This window comes from Leucopleurus acutus (assembly GCF_964270905.1).
Source record: "Leucopleurus acutus genome assembly, chromosome: 5".
Lineage (NCBI taxonomy): Eukaryota > Metazoa > Chordata > Mammalia > Artiodactyla > Delphinidae > Leucopleurus > Leucopleurus acutus.
This window is the reverse complement of record NC_139147.1, coordinates 123007312-123029172: the sequence shown is the minus strand read 5'-3', so window position 1 is coordinate 123029172 and position 21861 is coordinate 123007312. Positions and strand designations below refer to the sequence as shown.

Here is a 21861-nt window from a genome sequence, read left to right as displayed (position 1 = left end):
TTTCTCTTTCTCTATGAAAAAAATGACCTTGAGTTAACTTCCTAGCTCTGTTCCCCTGGAAACATAATAAAGGTGGAAGTCATCTATGTTACCAGGCAACCTTGCTTACGGAATGACTTCTAGTTAGTAAACTACACCTTGCCTGGAGGACTATGCATTAACTATAAATAAATACCTAGGGGAAATCCATAGTTTGAGCTTCTCTGAATGCAGTGCATTCTTGTAACTGTGCATGCCCCTTGCTAGGACCCCTGGAAGTTATTCCCCTGGGAGGAAACAAAACATATTGGCTTATATGGGGGTGGGGCTTATAAGCCAGAATGGCTCCCATACCCATCTCTTGGGCCAGGTTCCCCAAGAAACAAACTACTAGGTGGAGATTTATGCACAAGAAGTTTATTGGGGAGGGTTCTTAGGGAGTGAAGAAAACAGGATTGTGCAGCGGGAAGAGCTAAACTGTAATATAGTTACAACTGGACTCCTCAGCCATTCTAATAGGACTTCCTCAGTAGCTGGGATGGCCCTTTAAAGTGGTCCCAATTTAGGCAGGACTGCTCCCTGAATAGGGGTGTAATCTTTAGCAAGGCAGCTCTCCTTCACTGAAAGCAATTTCCAGAGAAAGATTCAGGTGTGCGCTGCGAGCAGCCAACACTCCAGACAGCAAGAGGAGTGCGTATCTCAGACTTAACAAGGATACCTGGACGGTGCACCACAGCATCACTATACCCACTCATTTGGTCTCATTCCTTTATACCTGAGCTGTCACTCCTTCCCCTGCCCTGCTGGCCTGCTGTTCTTCTTGTCCTATATTCTCTAGCAAAGCTAAAAGAACTAGTGCCAAAAGGGACCTGTGGAATTTTGTAAAATGTAGATCTAAACCCACATTTGTCTTGTACATTTCCTGCCCCAGACCTGGGATCATCCATTTCTCCAAAGAGCCCTGGTTCGTGTTGCTGAAATTCAGAGACCACAAGGGGGTTCATTATTAGTGGATAAGTTGTGGTTTCTTGACCTTTTCAGTGGCCAGAGTTAAGAAATTTTTTTTTCAGGTACAATACATCGTGAGTGGATATTGGTATTTTTAATTGAAATCAGGACTACTGATTTTCTTAACTTCAGCAGTCACCCATCTGTATGTTTTCTCCCATGCCAAAAATTGTGATTCTCATTGACATCAACAAAATTTCTCATTTATTTTATTGAAAAATACACACACAACCCTTTCAGAATAACAATACCAACACTACCATTAACAATATGATTACTGAAGGAACATAAGATTTCTCTTTGCTTTGTTTTCTTCTACTTAGGGATAAACCCCACTGGGAATGTACAATCAAATTACCGTGTTTTAAACTAACTTAGAGAATGGACTTGAGGACACGAGGAGGAGGAAGGATAAGCTGGGACAAAGTGAGAGAGTGGCATGGACTTATATATACTACCAAATGTAAAATAGATAGTTAGTATATAGCACAGGGAAGCAGCCGCATAGCACAGGGAGATCAGCTCGGTGCTTTGTGACCACCAAGAGGGGAGGGATAGGAAGGGTGGGAGGGAGGGAGACGCAAGAGGGAGGAGATACGGGGATGTATGTATATGTATAACTGATTCACTTTGTTAGAAAGCAGAAACTAACACACCATTGTAAAGCAATTATACTCCAATAAATATGTTAAAAAAATTTTAATAAAAAAAATAAACTAACAAGATAATTCCTCTTTGTATGGCTATGCCACCAACTCAAGTCACAGGCTCATTTTTTCATTTTGCTTTTAGTATTAGGATTGCTCTTTTTAGTTTAATTTTGTGCTATAATTATTTAAAATATTTAAGTGGTTTCTAAATCAATTCTATAAATTAAGATACATTTTCCCCTCAACCTTGTTCTTGCACTCCCTCATAATTCTAAATTTCTGGTTTATCCTTCTATCTCATATGTCAGGATAAACCAATGACTTAAGACCTTTTCTGAGATGAATGGTAGGATATTATATGCACATTTCTACACCTTTTTGCATTGAGAAGAATACCTTGGAAATCATTTTCAAACAATCAACAGAGGTCTTTTCTCATTCTTTTATATAACTGCATTAGATACCACTGTGTGGATGTACTTCAGTTTATCAATTCCTCGATGATGGACATTTGGATTGTTTCTAGTCTTGAGCTATTACAAATAGTGCTGTAATAAATAACACCATGAATGAACCTTTACTGTATTTTTGTCAGTATATCTTTGGGAGAAAGTCTTAGAACTGGAATTGCTGAGTTAACAGGTAGATGAGATTTCAAGAATTATGTCAAATTCCCCTCCCTAGTGTTTGTGCCATTTGTAAATTCTCACCAATAATATATGAGAACTTCTGTTCATCTAGAGCTTTGCCAAGAGAGTATGTTCTCAATTTTTTGCAATTTTGGTAATCCGATGGGTGGAAAATGGTATCTCAGTGTTGATTTATTTTGCATTTCACTTATGATGAACAAAGGTAAGAACCTTTATATTGATTAAAGGCTAATAACATTTTTACTCTAAACTTCATATTTTTAGCTCATTTTTCTGAAGGAAACCTGATCTTTTCCATCTACAATATTTAGAAGCTCCTTAGATGTTAAAGATATCAAATCTTTGCCCATAGTTTACACATTGCTTTCAATTTTTCATTGTCTTTCTACTTTGTTAATGATGGGTGGGTTGGGTACTTTTGTGAGGGTTTTGTTTCACTTTTTTGTTTGTGTTTTGTTTCAGTCCTTTAAAATATTTTTATTTACATAATCAAATTTATCAATCTTCTCCTTTATTGCTTTTGCATTTTTGTCATAATTAGGAAGGTTTTCCCCACTCCCAAGTTACAAAGCCATTAATCCATGTTTCCTTTTATTATTTGTATGATTTAGTTTTTCACCACATTTAAATCTCTTATCCACTCAGCATTTATCTTGGTGTGAAGAATGGATTAAATTTTATTTTTTTACAGAAGACTATCTAATCCTCCTAACCACATAACTTAAGTACCTTGTTTTTTCCCCATTGACCTGAGATGCTGCCTTTATATACATATTAAATTTCCATATGCAATTTGGTCTATTTGTATTTTTCTATTTACCTTTCAGTGTCAGTCAATTTCTTCACCAACACCAATGCTGTTTAATTATAGAGGCATTAAATTTTTAAAAAATATTTAGTACAAGTACACCCCTTATTTCTATTCTCCATCAGAATTTTCCTGACTATTCTTGCTTATTTGTTCTTTAAGTAAACATTGTAATCAACATTTCTAGCATCAGAAAAAAATTCTATTTTTGTCAGAATTGCATTGAATGTGTTAATTTAGGGAGACTGACATCTTTAAGATGTTGAGTTTTCCTATCCATAAATATGGTACATATTTCCATTTGCTCAAGTCTACATTTAAGTCTTTCAAGGGTGTTTTAGAGCTTTCCTGATATAGATTTTGAACTTTTCTGGTCAAGTTTATACCTATATACTTTGGTTTTTGCTTTTGTTTTGTTTGTGAATGTAAATGGGTATTTTTTCCTTTTACATCTTCTGTTTTTGTTTGTGTATATGAAGGTCATTGATTTTTTTTTAACATCTTTATTGGGGTATAATTGCTTTACAATGGTGTGTTAGTTTCTGCTGTATAACAAAGTGAATCAGTTATACATATACATATGTTCCCAAATCTCTTCCCTCTTGTGTCTCCCTCCCTCCCACCTTCCCTATCCCACCCCTCCAGGCGGTCACAAAGCACCGAGCTGATCTCCCTGTGCTATGCGGCTGCTTCCCACTAGCTATCTACCTTACGTTTGGTAGTGTATATATGTCCATGCCTTTCTCTCGCTTCATCACAGCTCACCCTTCCCCCTCCCCACATCCTCAAGTCCATTCTCCAGTAAGTCTGTGTCTTTATTCCTGTCTTACCCCTAGGTTCTTCATGACATTTGGTCATTGATTTTTGTATGTTGATTTTTTTTTCCCCAGCTTTACATGAGGAATAATTAAGAGGTAAAATTGTATATATTTAAAGTATACAACTTGATGACTTGATATACATATAAACTGTGAAACAATTACTACAATCAAGTTAATTAATACATCCATAACCTTTGGTATGGTGAGAATGCTTAAGATCTACTCTTTTAGCGAATTTCAAGTCTATAATATTAACTCTATTCACCATGCTGTACATAAGATCCCTAGAACTTATACACCTTATAAATGGAGGTTGTACTCCCTAACCAACATCTGTCCATATCCCCCAACCCCCATGGAAACCACCATTCTACTCTCTGTTTCTATGAGTTTGACTTCTTTTTTCAGAATCCACATAAAAGTGAGATAATGCAATAATTGTCTTTCTCTGCCTGACTTATTTCACATAGCATAATATCCTGCAGGCTCACCCATGTTGTTGCACAAATGGCAGGATTTCCTTTTTTATGACTGAATATTCCAGTACGAGTGTGTGTGTGCGGATCACATTTTCTTTTTCCACTTTTTTCAGTGAACACTTAAGTTTTTTCCATATCTTGACTATTGTGACTAATGCTGCAATGAACATAGGAGGGCAGACATCTCTTCAAGATACTGATTTCTTTTCCTTTAGCTATATAACCAGAAGTGGGATTTCTGGATCATATGTTAGTTCTATTTTTAATTTTTTGAGAAACTGTCATACTGTTTCGACAGTGGCTGTAACATTTCACAGTCCCACCAACAGTGCACAAGGCTTCCCTTTTCTCCACTTCCTGAGGTGATATCTCATTGTGGATTTAATTGGCATTTACCTGACGATCAGTGATGTTGAGCACCTTTTTATGTACCTGTTGACTGTCTGTATGTCTTCTTTGGAAAAAGAACGTTCATTAGGGTCTTTTGCCCACTTTTTAGTTGGACGATCTGGGTCTTTTTTTTGTTCTTGAGTTGTATGAGTTCTTCATATATTTTAGAAATTAACCCCTTATCAAATATATGGTTTGCAAATATTTTCTCCCATTTCATAGGTTGCCTCTTCATGCTATTGATTATTCCCTTTGCTGTGCAGAAGTTTTTAGTTTGATGTAGTCCCACTCATCTATTTGTGCTTTTTTGCCTATGCTTTTGGTGTCATATTCAAAAACATCATTTAAAAGTATCTCTATTCACAGATGGCATGAAGTTTAAAAAAATTTAAAAAATGTTTTTAAAGATTAGAGCTAATAATGAATTCATCAACATTGCGGGATATAAGACCAATATAGAAAAATCAGTTATATTTCTATGCACTAACAATGAATGGTACAAAAATAAAATTAAGAAACAATTTCATTTACAGTAGTATCCAAAAAAGATACTTAGGAATAAACTTAACCATATAAGTGCCAGATTTGTACACTGAAAACTAAAAATCATTGTTGACAGAAATCTTAAAAGACCTAAATAAATGGAAGAGCATCCTGTGTTCAAGGATTGGAAAACTTAATATTGTTAAGATGGCAGTACTCCCCAGAGTCATCTAAAGATTAAATGCAATCCCTGTCAAGATTCTAATGGCCTCTTGTGAAAAAATAGAAAAGCTGATCCTAAAATTTATACTGAAATACATGAGGTTCAGAAGATCCAAGATAATCTTTACAAGAAAAAAGAATGTGGAGAGCTCACATTTCCCAATTTTAAAACCTACTACAAAGCTGCAATGTCAAAACAGTGTGGTCAACATAAGGATAGACATATAGATCAAAGGAATAGAATAGAGTCCAGTAGTAAACTGTACATCTGTGGTCAATGGATTTTCTCAAATCAAATTTAAAAATTAATTCAAAATGGATCAAAGATCTAAGTGTAATAGCTCAAACTATAAAGTGTTAAGAGAGAACATAGGTATAAATCTTCATGATCTTGCATTAGGCAAAGGTTTCGTAAATGACACCAAAAGAGCAAGCAATAACAACAAAAATATAGATAAATTAGACTTCATCAAAATTAAAGCTTTTGTCCTTCAAAGGACACTATGAACTTGCTGTACACCTGAAACTAACACAATATTGTAAATCAACTATACTCCAATAAAAATTTTTTTGGCTTCCCTGGTGGTGCGGTGGTTGGGAGTCCACCTGCCAATGCAGGGGACATGGGTTCGTGCCCCGGTCTGGGAGAATCCCACATGCCGTGGAGCAGCTGGGCCTGTGAGCCATGGCCACCAAGCCTGCGCGTCCAGAGCCTGTGCTCTGCAACGGAAGAGGCCACAACAGTGAGAGGCCTGCGTACCGCAAAAAAAGAAAACAATTTTTAAAAAGGACACTGTGAAAAAAAGTGAAAAGACTAAAAACAGAATGGAAAAAAATATTTACAAATCATATATCTGGTAATGGTGTAGTATCTATATTATTCAAAGAACTCTGTTACAACTCAACAATAAAAAAGACAACTCAATTTTGAAATGGGCAAAGGGGGACTTCCCTCGTGGCAAAGTGGTTATGAATCTGCCTGCCTGTGCAGGGGACACAGGTTCGAGCCCTGGTCAGGGAAGATCCCACGTGCCGCGGAGCAAATAAGCCCATGCACCACAACTATGGAGCCTGTGCCCTAGAGCCCACGAGCCACAACTACTGAAGCCCATGTGCCTAGAGCCCATGCTCCACAACAAGAGAAGCCACTGCAATGAGAAGCCCACGCACTGCAATGAACTAGAGCCCACTCACCGCAACTAGAGAAAGCCCATGTGCAGCAACGAAGACCCAATGCAGCCAAAAATTAATTAATTAATTAATTTAAAAAATAAATAAAATAAAATGGACAAAGGATTTGAGTAGACATTTCTCCAAAGAAGATATACAAATGGCCAATAAGCACATCAAAATGTTCTCAACATCATTAGTCATCAGGGAAATTCAAGTCTAAACCACAATGAGATTCCACTTCATACCCACCATGATGACTATAATAATTATTATTTTTTAAAAATGATAACAAGTTTTGGTAAGGATGTAGAGGAATTGTAACCCTCATAATATTGTTGGTGGGAATGTAAAAATGTAAGATGGTGCAGCTGTTTTGGAAACAGTTTGGAATTTCCTCAAAAAGTTAAACATAGAGTTACCATATAACCCAGCAATTCCACTGCTAGGTATACACTCAAGAGAAATGAAAACACATGTTCATACAAAAACTTGTACACAAATGCTCACAGTAACATTATTCATATTGGCCAAAAAGTGGAAACAATCCAAATATATTATTATAAAGGTATTATTCAGTCATAAAAAAGGGAAATATCGATACATGCGTGAACCTTGAAAACATTAAGTTAAATGAAAGAAACCAGATTCAAACGACCACATATTATATGATTCCATTTATATGAAATGTCCAGAATAGACAAATCTATAGACACAGAAAATAGATTAATATCTGCCAGAGACTGTGGGGATGGGGCACAGTCTCTGTATAGAGAATGATAGCTAATGAGTACAGTGTGTCTTTTGGGGGTGATGAAAATGTTCTGGAAATAAATCTTGGTGATAGTTACACAATTTTGTGAATTGTGAATATATTAAAATATATTCACAATATATTTTATATATAATATATTATATTAAAATATAATATATATAATATATTAATAATATATTATAATTAATATTATAATATATTATATAATATATTAAAAACCATTGAACTGTTCACTTTAAAACAGTGGGTTTAATAGTCAATGAATTATGGGACTTCCCTGGTGGTGCAGTGGTTAAGAATCCACCTGCCAATGCAGGGGACACGGGTTCGAGCCCTGGTGCAGGAAGATCCCACATACCGCAGAGCAGCTAAGCCCGTGTGCCACAGCTACTGAGCCTGTGCTCTAGAGCCCGAGAGCCACAGCTACTGAAGCCCACAAGCCCACAAGCTCTGCAACAAGAGAAGCCACCGCAATGAGAAGCCTGCGCACCGCAACGAAGAGTACCCCCGCTCGCTGCAACTAGAGAAAAGCTCTCGCGCAGCAACAAAGACCCAACACAGCTAAAATTTTAAAAATTAATTAATTAAAATAAATAATTTTTTTAAAATAGTGAATTATATCTTAATAAAAATTTTATTTTTCTTTTAAAAAGAGGAAGTCTTGCACAGACCAATGATGAAAATAAATTCAGGAGTGAAACTCAAACCTCTGTGTCTAGAGAACAGATAGGAATATTGATAAAACTCTGTTTTAAAAAGCATGTGTGGAAAAAGTGTCTCTCATACACCACTGCTGTCAGTATGAACTGTCACATTCATTTAAGTAAGTAATTTAGTAATTATAAATAAATACATAAATAAAGTATATAGCCTATGATCCAAAATTCTCATCTGTAGGAATCTAAAATCAAAGTGTGGCTGGAACAGTTAGCACTCAGTGAATGTTCTTTCTTATTATAAAGTTGATAATCATAGGAAGAGAGAATATATTATGCAATAAATTCCTACAGCCAAATTCAGCTCCCACCTCTGCTTCTTTCTGGAAAAAATAAGACAGTGTTCATATTATATATATGGTATGATAATGAAATTTCTGCTCTTTCGATCTTTGCAAGCTGCATAAAGTAGAAAGCAAAATTCTCTCCTAAAATAGAAGGTCATTTCTAGAGATGCTGAGCATATACTAAAAGAAGAGATAAAGAGTCTCATGTAGAGTTCCAGCCTCTTAATAAAAGGGATACAGTGAGATAGAACTGGGGAAGAGTGCAGGGGCGTAGGAAACAGAGCTTGAGTCTCAGTCTAACCCCATGAGGCTGCAAAAAATGCCAAGAAATATTCACAGTGACTAACGCCTGAAGCCTCATAAAAATCAGCAGTGACTATGCAGCAACTGACAAACTCAATCACTACTGACAGAAGTGCTTTAAAGAACCTATATCTGTTTTTCCTTTAATTCTTTCTCCAAATGGTGATTCCCTTTATATGTGGTATTATTGTTTGTAAACACTGCACTTTGTTCATCAAATAAAGAGTCCTATCAATACAAAAAAAAAGCCCAAGGAGAGGAATATCATGTCAGTCTGTATTTTCCAATGCATCATACCCAGGCTTTCAGCCCATGAAGACATACCCTGAAGTCAACTTGCCCAAGTTGCAGGAAAAGGACCAAGCAAAGAGAAATAGCTTCGGAAATCCAGCCAATAACCCAAAGTGTGATACAGGACAGGATGCTCTCTTCATTGACACTCCTCTGGAGCTGGTCCTCTGGAAACAGGGAGTATCTGTCAGCCCACCTGCCACTACCCCCCAGATCCCACCCTCCCTCCTATCCTGTGTGGTGAGATATGGTGGGGAGACAGGGATTGTGACATAAGCAAATGGCCTGGAACTGATCTATGTAAATGCCAGCCCGTGAGATTCCTAGCAGGGACACCGCCTGTGAAGACCTCACAACAGCCAACCTCTTGAAACCTCCAAGCTAACTGCCTCATCCAGGGGAGGAGGGACCCCTCCACGGGAGAACGGACAGCAGGATCCTGGTAGAGGAGGCACCAAGAGCTCCAGGGAGCGGGTGGCAATCGTGTAGGCGCCATGGAGACTGCCACGTGTCTTTGCGCTCCATGTTTCACATGGCAGAGGTGTCCCCGCTTATGCTCCTGTCTGTGCTTCAAGTTCCTCTTCACCTCGGAGCGGAACTGCACCTGCTTTCCCTGTCCTTACAAGGATGAGCGCGACTGCCAATGCTGCCACTGCACCTTCTCCGAGAGCCCCAACTGCCACTTCTGCTGCTGCTCCTGGGCCAATGACCCCGACTGTAAGTGTTGCTGTACAACCAGCAGCAACCGCAAGTGCCAGTACTATGAGAGCCGCTGCTGCCGCTATGCCGCCATCACGTTCCGCAGGAGCCGCCTCCCCAGCATCCGTACCTTGTAAGTGCCGCGCGCCCGACGCGGGCCGCCGGGGCTCAGGAAAACTGGGGGCGGGGGGCCCCTGCCAGCTGTGGGGACAGGGCAGGTCAGCAGCCCCGCCCCAATTCCACCTCTTTATCTGAAAAAGGGAGGCCAGGAACTTGGGAGCAATTAACTCTCGTTACAATATGTCTTGGTGCAAATATATCACACAGTCATTGTATGGTGAGAGTTGGTAACTAGACATCGCGATATTCTTTTTGAAATGTATAGAAATAGCAACTCACTACACGTTGTGTAACGGGAACTAACATAGTGTTGTAGGTCAATTACTCTTCAAAAACAAAAAAACTCATAGGAAAAGATCAGATGTGTGATTACCAGAGGCAGGGGGTAGGGGTGGGGCATTGGATGAGGGCAGCCAAAAGGCACAGACTTCCAGTTATGATAGATAGGTTACTAGGGATGTGATGTACCACAGGATATATATAATGAACGCTGCTGTCAGTTACATATGAAAGTTAAGAGAATAAATCCTGAGTTCTTAGCCCAAGAAAAATTTTTTTAATTTTTAATTTTTTTCTATTTCTTTAATTTTGTATCTGTATGAGTTGATAGATGTTCATTAAACTTACTGTGATAATCACTGTGTGGTATTTGTAAATCAAATCATTATGTTGTACACCTTAAACTTATACAGTGCTATATGTCAATTACATCTCAATAAAACTAGAAGAAAAAAAGAGCTAAAAATACTATAAAGTCTGTTTTGCACTTGATGTAACAGTAAAAACGTATATTCAATGGTGCTATTATTTTAAATATTTTTTGTGTTTCAAAATGTAGCAATAAAATTTACCTCAACTGCAAGAAAAAAAAAAAACTACACTTTGTAGCAATTAAGTGTACGTGTCCTAAACAGTCACTAATCAGTATAGACCTGAGTTCCAAACCCAAGCTCCCTCAGCTGTGTGAGTGAGTGCTGAGCTCTCCTGAACCCCACCACTCTCACCTCTACAAAATACTAATAGCTAATACTTAGTGTGTAAGCAACTTGCCGGGAACCACGTGCGTGACCCCAGGTAACCCCTACCTCATGCCCATCACACCAGTGAAGAAACTGAGCATTTGAGAGGTTCAGTGGCCCAAGATCACACAACTAGTAAGATGCAGTCAGAATTTGAACCTAGAGTCTGTATGCTTAAATTAAAATGCTGTCCTGCAAAATAGACAGTATGGTACCTGCGATGATTCAGGGGCTTAATATTGCTTTGAAATCTGTTATGTGATATAAAAATATAAATTGCCCTTCCTCCTCTGAACCCTTGATATCTGCAACACTCATTGGAAAAGAGTAACTTCCACAGGCCGCTTTCGAACCCTATGGCCTGTGTAAGTACCCCAGGTGGCCATGAGCTCCTGCCAGCCTTCTCTTTGTTCCTACCCAGAAGTCATGGCACTGAGGGTCGCAATTTCTCACTTAGGGCATTAACCCTCTGTGTCAGGCACTGCATAGCCTCTTCCTGCCCTGACCAAGGCGGTCTCTTCATGTCACACATGAGGGGCATCTGGAATAGCAGAGGCAGACTTCTTAGAGGGGAAAGACCAAAACTCAGCATTCTAAGATGACAGCACTTGGAGAGGCGGAAAGATGAGAGGCAGGTTGGAAGCCTTTCGAGGCTGGAAAAACAATTTTGTGAGCAAACGCTCCGTGAATTCAGGGGAAGGATATGATCTCTCTCACAGTTCAGCCCTTTGTAGCTGGTTAATAAAAATTACTCTCAGTTCATGGACCTCGCATGGTGTTTGCACGAACAGAGAACCCAGGGTTTCTGGATTCAAGTGCAGAAGTTCTAAGGTGCAGAAAGTAACTCTCACACCCCTCTCTCCTCTCAACTGCCCCATTTCCTGCACATCAGCAATGAAGAGTCACCAAGCCCATTTCAACAGGGGAAGGATGACACTGGTGCTTTGGAGATGCTTAGACCAGTAGCTCCCAAACCTTGTTTTGCATTAGAATCACCTGGGGATCTTTAAAAACTACTGATGCCTGGCCCCCACCCCCAGACATTCTGATTTCATTGGCTTCAGGTATGTCCTGGGCATCAGAATTTTTAAAAAACTCTCCTGCCCCCAGGTGGCGCTAAAGTGCAGAATGGCCTGGAGGGAAAAAGAAGGGAAGCCAGGAGACTTGCCAGGTGATATATGGGAACCCAAGTACAAGGGGAACAGGCCTAAATTTGGGAGGAGGCTGCCACGGTACAGAGGAGCAGAGGCCAGTTATCTCAACAGAAAGGCAAGGCTGCTGGGCTTGGTGATGGTTGTGGCGTGGAGTCATGACCCCTGAATGCCCAAGTCCAAGCCTGAGGAGTTTTGATGATGCTCAGAGATGCTATTGCAAGTGGCAGGGGGTTGGCGCTGGGTCCGCTGAGGCTTATCTTCCACCTGGCCTCTCTCCTGGTGTCTGGCCCACCGCCTCCCCTGTTCCTCGTCACTGCTTCCTTCTCAGTGTTTTCCTCATCCTGCCTCAGTCTGATCTCATTCATCCCCCTTTGCCTTTACTCATCTCTTTTTCTCACTTCCTTTTTCACCTTCACCCCAACTCCCTGGGCCATTAACACCTGTCTCTTCTCCCTGTTCTGTCTTTCTCTTTCCCCAGCACCCTCCTCTCTCCCTCCTTCTTTCTGATTTCTCGTGCTGTCTCCCTTTATATTACACACTGATTCTCATAGCCCCACCTTATGAAACTAGAACATCTGCCCTCCCCCCTCCAGATGACCCCTCCAAAGCTGGAGCAGGAGAAAGCAGAGAGGCTGGGAAAGCAGAGAAGGAGCAGAGCTGAGAACATTGAGTCTGGCAGGCTTGGACACCAGCATGCAGATCTCTAAGGGATGAGCTATCCAGGTGCCCGCGTCTCCATAACCGGCACTGTCCCCATGGTGCCACTCCCTTCCAACATGTTCGGGTATCACCCTTGACTGCCTGGGCTCTGAGACCTGGGTCCCTGGCCAAGGGAATGGGGAAGGATCCAGAGGCTTATAGGGACTGCAAGAACGCAAAAGAGAACACAGGCAGAATGCCAAACGCAACCCCTAGACATCGCTAATACAAACAGAGAAGAAGGGATAGGAATAGTCACAAAATCAGTATGTTTTCTTTTTAAACATCTTTATTGGAGTATAATTGCTTTACAATGTGTGTTAGTTTCTGCTGTATAACAAAGTGAAGCAGCTATACATATACATATATCCCCACATCCCTTCCCTCTTGCGTCTCCCTCCCACCCTCCCTATCCCACCCCTCTAGGTGGTCACAGAGCACCGAGCTGATCTCCCTGTGCTACAAAGCTGCTTCCCACTAGCTATCTATTTTACATTTGGTAGTGTATATATGTCCATGCCACTCTCTCACTTCGTCCCAGCTTACCCTTCCCCCTCCCCATGTCCTCAAGTCCATTCTCTACATCTGTGTCTTTATTCCTGTCCTGCCCCTAGGTTCTTCAGAACCATTGTTTTTTTTTAGATCCCATATATATGTGTTAACATACAGTATTTGTTTTCCTCTTTCTGACTTACTTCACGCTGTTGTATGACAGACTCTAGGTCCAAATAAGTATGTTTTACACCTCCATCCCCATGGCTAATTCATTTATTTTCATAAACTGCTTTTGCCCTGATTGTAGCTTCTTAGAACATGCACTTGAAAGTTTACAAGTATGCACTTACTTCATCCATAGTTCTTACAATATATGAAATCAGCCTCAGATATTAGAGAAAGATTCAACACACACACACACACACACACACACACACACACCATACAAACACATATTTTTCATAGACTTGACCACTGTTTTCCCCTGCTGTGGACATGAGCTGGCTAGGAACAGAGGGGAGTCACTCTAGTGGCCATTCATTGAATGCTTACTATGTCCAGGGAGTTAAGCACTTATCGTGGATTATCTCATGGGGACTTTAAAATCCTCATGAAGGAAGTAGTATTGTGAGCTTTGATTTACTGAGGGTGAGAGAGGTGAAGAAACTTATCTCAAAAGTGCAACTCTAAAGCAGCGCATTTCACCATGTGCAACCCGCCCCTAACACCTAGCCCCTTAGGTCATAGTTGAGGTCTGGTGATCAGAACACACGGGGGCTGGGCTTGGCTGGGCAACTAACCTCCTGGTGTCCTGTGAAGAACACTTTGCCCACCTTCTTCTATGTTCCATCTCACACACAATAGTAATGTCAGTGCCCAGAGGAGACTGCATTTACTGGCCCAGGGCAACAACTGAGAGATACACCACGAGCAAGTGTGAGGTGTCTCCGTAAGAAGGCATCACTAAGTCATTACAGGATTTAGGCGCATGTTAGGTGAGGACGCAGGGGTAAATCTCCTATTAGGTATCTTAATAAATCTTGCCTAGAAGGTGGGAAGAACAGAGTTGAGCCTGATGCTGCAACTGGTGAAAAAGCAGCAATCACTGTCCTTAACCAGGACAGGGGATGTTTGATCATTTTTGTGGTTTGGACAATGTTCTTGCTTTTGTCTGAGTTCAAACATGAAGAAGTGGTCTTGTTTCTGTTTTGCTCCATCACAGTCCCAGAATGGCCTTGTCTGCTGTGGGTGTTCTGTGATATTATCCAGGGCCAACAGAACCCCAAGACCCAGCTGACAGTGCCAGCCCCTCTGGACTGTTTTTCTCTTGCTCAAAAATTAACAAGCAGTCGTATCGCACTTACTGTGTTCCAGGGACTGCTCTAAGGCCATGCAGGTATTCAAATCAATTTTAATGTTCTCAAGAAACTCTATCAGGCGAGTACTAATTTTATAACGAGGAGAGAGGCAGAGAGAGGTTAATTAACTTACCTGGTGTCGCCCAGCTAAAGGATGGTGGAGGGGGGTTTAGAACCCAGGCACCATCCGCCCGCTCCCCACCCCACCCCGGCACAGCCATGCCCCTCCCCATCACACCACAAAGCAGCTCAGTGACACCCCGGTTCCTTCCGAGGTGGAGAAACGGAGCTCTCCTCCTGAGGTCCCGTGTTTGCTTCCCCTTGCAGCTCCAAGATGGCCCTGCGCATCGGGAGCAGCGACACGCAACTGGATAAGGTGAAGATGATGCCCGCGAAAAGCAACCTGGTCAGCCACCTGTTGTGCCCCATCTGCAGCCAGCTGCGCCTGCACTCCTTCATACTACCCTGCCACCACAGCCTGTGCGAGAAGTGCCTGCGGCAGCTGCAGAAGCACGCCGAGGTCACCGAGAACTTCTTCATCCTCATCTGTCCCGTGTGCAACCGCTCGCACTGCATGCCCTACAGCCACAAGATGCTGCTGCCCGAGAACTACCTGCGCGGACGCCTCACCAAGCGCTACATGCAGCAGCATGGCTACCTCAGGTGGCGCTTCGACCGCTCCAGCGGGCCTATCGTCTGCCAGGTCTGCCGCAGCCAGAGCATCGCCTACAAGCGCTGCATCACCTGCCGCCTCAACCTGTGCAACGAGTGCCTCAAGACCTTCCACTCGGACGTGGCCATGCAGGACCACGTGTTCGTGGACACCAGCACCGAGGACCAGGACGAGAAGATCTGCATCCACCACCCGTCCAGCCGCGTCATTGAGTACTGCCGGAACGACCACGCGTTGCTCTGCAGCTTCTGCAAGACTGCCCTACACAATGACCACGACACCATCAGCCTCATCGATGCCTGCTCCGAGAGGGCTGCCGCGCTCTTCAGCGCCATCGCCAAGTTCAAAGCAGGTCCTGGTCCCCTCTTCTCCCTCCACCACTCCTAGCTCAGGAACTGATGGGGAAGGTGATTTGGGAGGATCTGTTTAGAGAGAGCCTTACCTCCACCTGGTGGGGCAGTCCAAGCCCTGGGAGACACTGAGCCAGGCTGCAAGTCAGTGGCCTGGAATCCACATCTGGCAACTACCGCCAGCCACTTAACCTCCCTGTGCCTTGGTTTTCTCATCTATAAAATGGGGATAATGGTGTTACCCAATGCAAGTTCGTGTGCCCGGCACACAGTGGGGCCAAACAAACTGACAATAGGTTGGAGTTTGGACCAGAGAAAGATTTATTGCAGGGTCAGGCAAGGAGACAGGTGGCTCCTGTCCCCCAAAACCCCAAGCTCTGGGAGGGGTTTCAGCAAGGCACTTTTAAAAGCAAGGTGAGGGAGGGGTCAGGTTGGTTGCTGCAAGCTTCTTGGTGTCTGTATCCTTTGTTCTTGCAGCTGTCCACATAGGTCAGGTCACGATGTTCCTGCAAACCTCCAACAAGACAAATGTTATTCTCTGTTCTGCAACTTTTTATCTCTATGTGAATGGACTTTTAAAGATGAGAGCCTTGAGAATAGGCTATCCCGTATATTTCAGGCTATAGGCAACATTCTTTTACAAAAGGTGCAGAGCCTGCAGGACTAACCACATGTTAACAAAGCGCAAAGGTTAAAGCAAAAGGAACAGATCTAATACGATGTCAGATTTGTTCTTCCCTGAACAATTTGTTCTTTCCTCACTGGGTGGTTGTGAGGATTAAATGAGATACTCTAACTGAAGCATGCAAAAAACGATCTAGCCCATAATAAGTACATAAAGATTCTATAATCTTGGTTATAATTTTCATGACCTTGGGCCTCATTTCCTCCTTTGGAGAAGGAAGAGATTGATCCTGTAGCATCCTGAAGTTCTGTGAGCCTTTCTAAGGTGTTTTGTCCCTAAAGATGGATTTCTTCAGTATCTTCCCAATTTAAAGGGGAAAAGAATTAAGTCAATGCTGAGAGTTACCTCAGTTTTAAATTTCCCTTGAAGTTGCAAGCAGCTCAGTAAAGGAACTGATAGCAAATACATAATAATGGGAAAACCCAGAAATAGCCAGTAATGTTGTAGTCAACAGCTCACTTTTCCTCTGCACACCTGCTCATGGTTATTTTATGTTGGCTACATATAATATAGTTATAGTTTCTATAAGGGAAACTGACTCAGGTTTTCGTGATGGAACCCAGTACAGTGATATTTCACAGGGTTCGGCAAAGAGCCCAATAATTTCTGGGTGTATATCCACCAGGTTAGACATGAGGATCTCAGGGATCCTTTTAGGCTCTTTGCCCCTGGGAATAGCTTCCTTGAACAGAGGCCTACTTTACCGGGGCCTTTTAGAGGACTTATGTCTAATCCTCTCCATAATCCTACAGTACAGGCACTAATATTCCACCCCCCCACCCAGGATAGACAACTGGGATTCCAAGAAGGAACTGGCACAAGTCCCCTAGTAAATGGCAGAGCCGGTCTCTCTGACTCCGAAGTCCATGTTAATTCCACAACATTCATTTGACAACCTATTCTGCTAAACAGTGACCAGAATCTAAAGATAAAGAGATTGAAAAACAATGGGAACCACCACCACACCTGTGGTCTGTTTCCCTACGTGGTGGCCTAGAGTCAAATGACCAGCGTGCTCCAGATCAACCCAGCCTGTCCCCTGTCAGAAATGTCAGTGTCCATACAAACAGGTCTGAACAGATCGACAAGGAGGCAGCTTTCCGCTGAGCTGCACAGGAAGGTCCCACTGGACATAGAAGTGGGTCAGGGGCAGACTTTGCTAAATATGTCCCCCAGGGCCTCTCACCAGCATGAATATTTCAGGAATAACTTGATTTCTCAATTGCTCCATGCCTAGAAACATTGTTTGTCAATTGACACGTATTCAATTTGGGAACAGCACCAGGGAAGCCCCTATATTAAAGAAAGCCTACAGGAGCCACGTTGCCAGGCCAATGGAAGCCCCCATTGGTTCCTAGAGGGTTTTCTTAAGGCGGAACCCGTGGCCTGAGCTTGGCTGGATTCCTTTTTAAGTACCCCAGGTGATTCTGATGTCACAGAAGACTGAGAAGGGCAACTGGAGCAATTAAGATCATAGGCTCTGGAGTTAGACAAATAGAATTAGGGACAGGCCCTGGGTCCTTCTAGTTACTTGCTGTGTGACACTGGGCAGTCACTTAACCTCTCTGAGCCCTAGTGTCTTCATCTATAAATGGAAACAACATCTTCCTCTTCTGAAGTTATATGTAATGTATGATAATATATAGATATGATCCATATGTGTGATACATGATAATGTATGGATTGGATCTATATAAACGTTTAATAAAGAGTAGCTAGTTTTGGGCTTCCCTGGTGGTGCAGTGGTTGAGAGTCTGCCTGCCGATGCAGGGGACGCGGGTTCGTGCCCCAGTCAGGGAAGATCCCACGTGCCGCGGAGCGGCTGGGCCCGTGAGCCATGGCCGCCGAGCCTGCGCGTCCGGAGCCTGTGCTCCACAACGGGAGAGGCCACAACAGTGAGAGGCCCACGTACCTCAAAAAAAAAAAAAAAAAAAAGTAGCTAGTTTTAAATATAGTGCCTGAAAGAGACCTTGCTTTGACTTTGTTCTAAGACCAGCTCTTGCAAAACTGCCTTATTTGTAAGGGGCATCTTCCCCCTCATCTAAGACATTTTTATCCTACCTCTCCAGACTCAGCTCTAAGGAGCCTAACTAATCCCTAATAAAACAAGGAATTTCCTATTCAGATTTCTTCTAACAGTGAGTAACTATTGAAGAGTCAAAGGAATTAATGTATAACGTGGAATTTCAGGGGCCCTAAGTCACAGCAGGGCTTGCACGTGGAGAGGGCAGGGAGCATTTCTCAGCACCACTGCAATCACATCCTGACAGTCTCCTGTTCAGCCCCCATCTGTATTGCCTCCCCATCCCTTCTGGGCCAGTGTGAGGGAGGAGGTGAGCAGAGGAAATGGGGGCTTCAGAAAGCAGGCCAGAGAGCAACACTGCTGACGTTCACCCCAAAGATGTTAGAAAACAGGACAGAATGGCTTTCACTCAACAAACACCATTCTAGCACTTCTACACATCCTAGTCATGGTGGTAACTGAGACAGCTGTGGTCCTGTTCTCATGGTCTGCCAGAACCCGAGGGTTTCTCTTATTGTAATGCACATCTCTGTGCCACCACCCACAGAGATCCAACTTACTGTGGACCCAGGGCTATGTTAAGAAACATGACTTGGTCACCCCCACTGCTGAGTAAAATTTGGAGAGGATTATAGCCCATCAAATCACTGCAGAGTCAGCCTTTCATGGGGAGGGCCTTACCTCTAGCATAGGCCACAGAAGGTTGACGTGTCTTGAAATCACTGCCTAATGCCTATAAAGACCCTATAAACCACTGCCTATTGCCTAAGACCCTATAAATGGCAACTGTGAAGTTGCCATTTCACAGACAGAGGTGGCCCACATGCTCATCCTGCCCCAGCATCTTCCACACTGCAGTATCGTTGGGTTTATGCGTGCCTGGAACATCAGTGACCTCTCACACTCATATCTGTATCCCTAGAGCCTAGAAAAGCATGTGACATGGAACAGGTGTCACATGTTTGTTGAATGACTGAGTGAACTTAAAATCCAAATGCCACGTGAGAGGCGGCAGGATAAACTCGGTTTTCCTTGAAGTGTAACAGCAGATGCTTTCTGGAAAGTAAGTGTGGAGTAAGTAAGAGAGGGAGCCCAGCTGAACCCAAGGGAGTCAAAGTCCCCAGCAGAGAAAAGGAACATGTTAAAGAGCAAACACAGTGAAGGGGAACTTTGCTGATCTGCCACCATTGTCTAGGGTTGGGTTTTGATGAACAAGGCAAGGCAGTATTTAGAAGCAGTCATCAGAAATTTAGTTCTTTCTCCCACCCCTGCAAAAGCTTAAGTTTTCACACAGGGGAAATCCATCACTTTGTGACATCATCTCTTCTCAAGTAAAACTTGCTGACAAGTGAAGTCTGGTGAAAACTAACATCAAAGGTGGCCTTGAACTCCCAACTTTAGACCCAAGGCTGCAGGGATTACTAGATAGAAGTATGCCAGGGAAGGATGGCTGTCCTACCCAAGGGAAGTATTACACAAGGAAATTACACAAGGAAAGAGAGGGGTGTATGGAGAGAGGCCACATTCATTTTATAAACCTATGCTAGCATCTTTCAGCCCAGCAACAAGTGGTTTCCCTCCCTTTCCACCCACATCTTTGGAGCCCAAGTTAGTTTGCTCCAGTTTGCCACTGGCTTTGACATCTGGAGAAATGAAAAATTTAACCGAAGTAACTCACTTGGTTGTTTTGCAGTCCGATACGAAATTGATAATGACCTCATGGAATTCAACATTTTAAAAAACAGCTTCAAAGCTGACAAGGAGGTAAAGCGCAAAGAGATCAGAAATGGATTCCTCAAGCTGCGTAGCATTCTCCAGCAGAAAGAGAAAACCATCATGGAGCAGATAGAGAACCTGGAAGTGTCCAGGCAGAAGGAGATTGAACACTATGTGTACGTCACCACCATGAAAGTGAACGAGATGGGTGGCCTGATCGCCTACTCCAAGGAAGCCCTGAAGGAGACAGGCCAAGTGGCGTTCCTGCAGTCGGCCAAGATTCTGGTGGACCAGATCGAGGACGGCATCCAGAATACCTACAGGCCAGACCCACAGCTCCGGTTCCACTCCTTGAACTGCATGCCCTTGGACTTTGCTGAGCTCTCCAATGCCATCCACGAACTCTTCCCCGCAGGGCCCAAGAAGGTGTGTTCCTCGGGGAACTCCCTGCCATCACCCTACCCCCTGCACTCAGAAACGATGATTGCCAGGAAGGTCACTTGCAGCACCCACAGCTTCGGCAACCAGCAGAGCCAGCGGAGCTCCTCCCTATTGTCCTTTAATGGCCCCAACTGTGAGAAGACCGAGATGGGTCTGGAGGCCTACGGGCGAGCCCAGTCCGCTGGACCTGCCAAGCCCACAGACAGCCTCTACACTTACTGGAGTGCAGGGGTAGAAAACCAGCCTGTGCAGGACAGCAGCAGCTTCCACAACTGGTACTCGTTCAATGATAGCTCCCTGAAGACTCCAGGCCCAATTCTTATCTACCAGACTCTGGTGTATCCGAGAGCTGCCAAGGTAAGAAAGGCTCTGGGCCCTGTAGGGAAGATAGGAGGGTGTGGGCTATGGAATGGAGTGGGGTAGTCAGGAAAGGTTGCACTTACTTGTTTGACCTCCAGGGTCCGGTCACTCAAATCTGTCCCTCTAGACTCTTTGTGGTCAGTCCATTCAAAAGGGATAAGTTCCCGAAATCTTAAGTAGCCCAAGATTGTTTTAAACCAAACAATGTATTTAACTCATAGCCAGAAGTACATCTGAAAGCCCCAACTCCACTTCAAAGGCAGCTTCTCTATTGAAAGAGAGCACAATTTGGGAAACAAAGTAATTTGAAGAGACTTCTTGGAGAGGGTAATATTTTCCAGAGGAGAACGTGTAGCAGTAGAGGGAGCACAGAAATTGGAATTAGAAAAGCAGGCTCTGTTGTCTATCAGCTGTGATTCCTCTAAACTGCTACTTCTTCTAAAGAAACTATCCAGACTCTTCATGATTTGGAAAGATTAGAAGGATAATCCCCAATGGAATTCCAATCCTTATCTCCCGAGATTCAGCTTTTTGGGGAAGGGGGGGGGGTGGTGGCATTGGAGGTGTGTGGATGTCTCACAGACCTCTACAGCTACCATCACCCAGCTTCAGGGGACATGGCTGTTCTTTGACCTTCTAGGCCTAACATGAACAAATGGCGCATCTCTTAACATTCCTTTCAAATCCAGCTGAACCTAAATTGAATTGTTTATAGAATGTTTTATTAAAGTCCAGCGAGGAAAAAAGATATTCTATCAGAGCATATCTTGCCTCCTCTTGGGGTCCTACAGGGTTATCTCCCAAGCCAACCCACTGCCTGCTTCCATGTGGCAGAGCCCATCTTTTGTCTCCATGATCCGAGAACACTCACAAAGACTTTTAGCATCCTTGAATCCTAAACTAGTGGTTCTCAAACATTAATATGCACCTGAGGATCTTGTTAAAATGCAGATTCTGCTTCAGTGGGTCTCAGTGGGGCCTGAGATTCTACGCTTCTAACAAACTTCCAGATGTTGGCATTGCTGCCGGTCTGCAGA

General features: G+C 43.1%; 1 protein-coding gene across 1 annotated transcript in view; it reads left to right on the top strand.

Annotated features, from left to right (window-relative positions):
- Window positions 1–9526: 9526 nt before the first annotated feature.
- The window catches only part of TRIM42 (tripartite motif containing 42), a gene marked incomplete at both ends in the record, with an annotated part of 29400 nt that continues 17065 nt past the window's right edge, over window positions 9527–21861 (top strand). The window contains 3 exons of the mRNA XM_082839530.1: window positions 9527–9864; window positions 14904–15601; window positions 20001–20821. Of these exons, the coding sequence (XP_082695656.1) occupies window positions 9527–9864; window positions 14904–15601; window positions 20001–20821 (1857 nt within the window). The remainder of the gene's footprint in view (window positions 9865–14903; window positions 15602–20000; window positions 20822–21861) is intronic.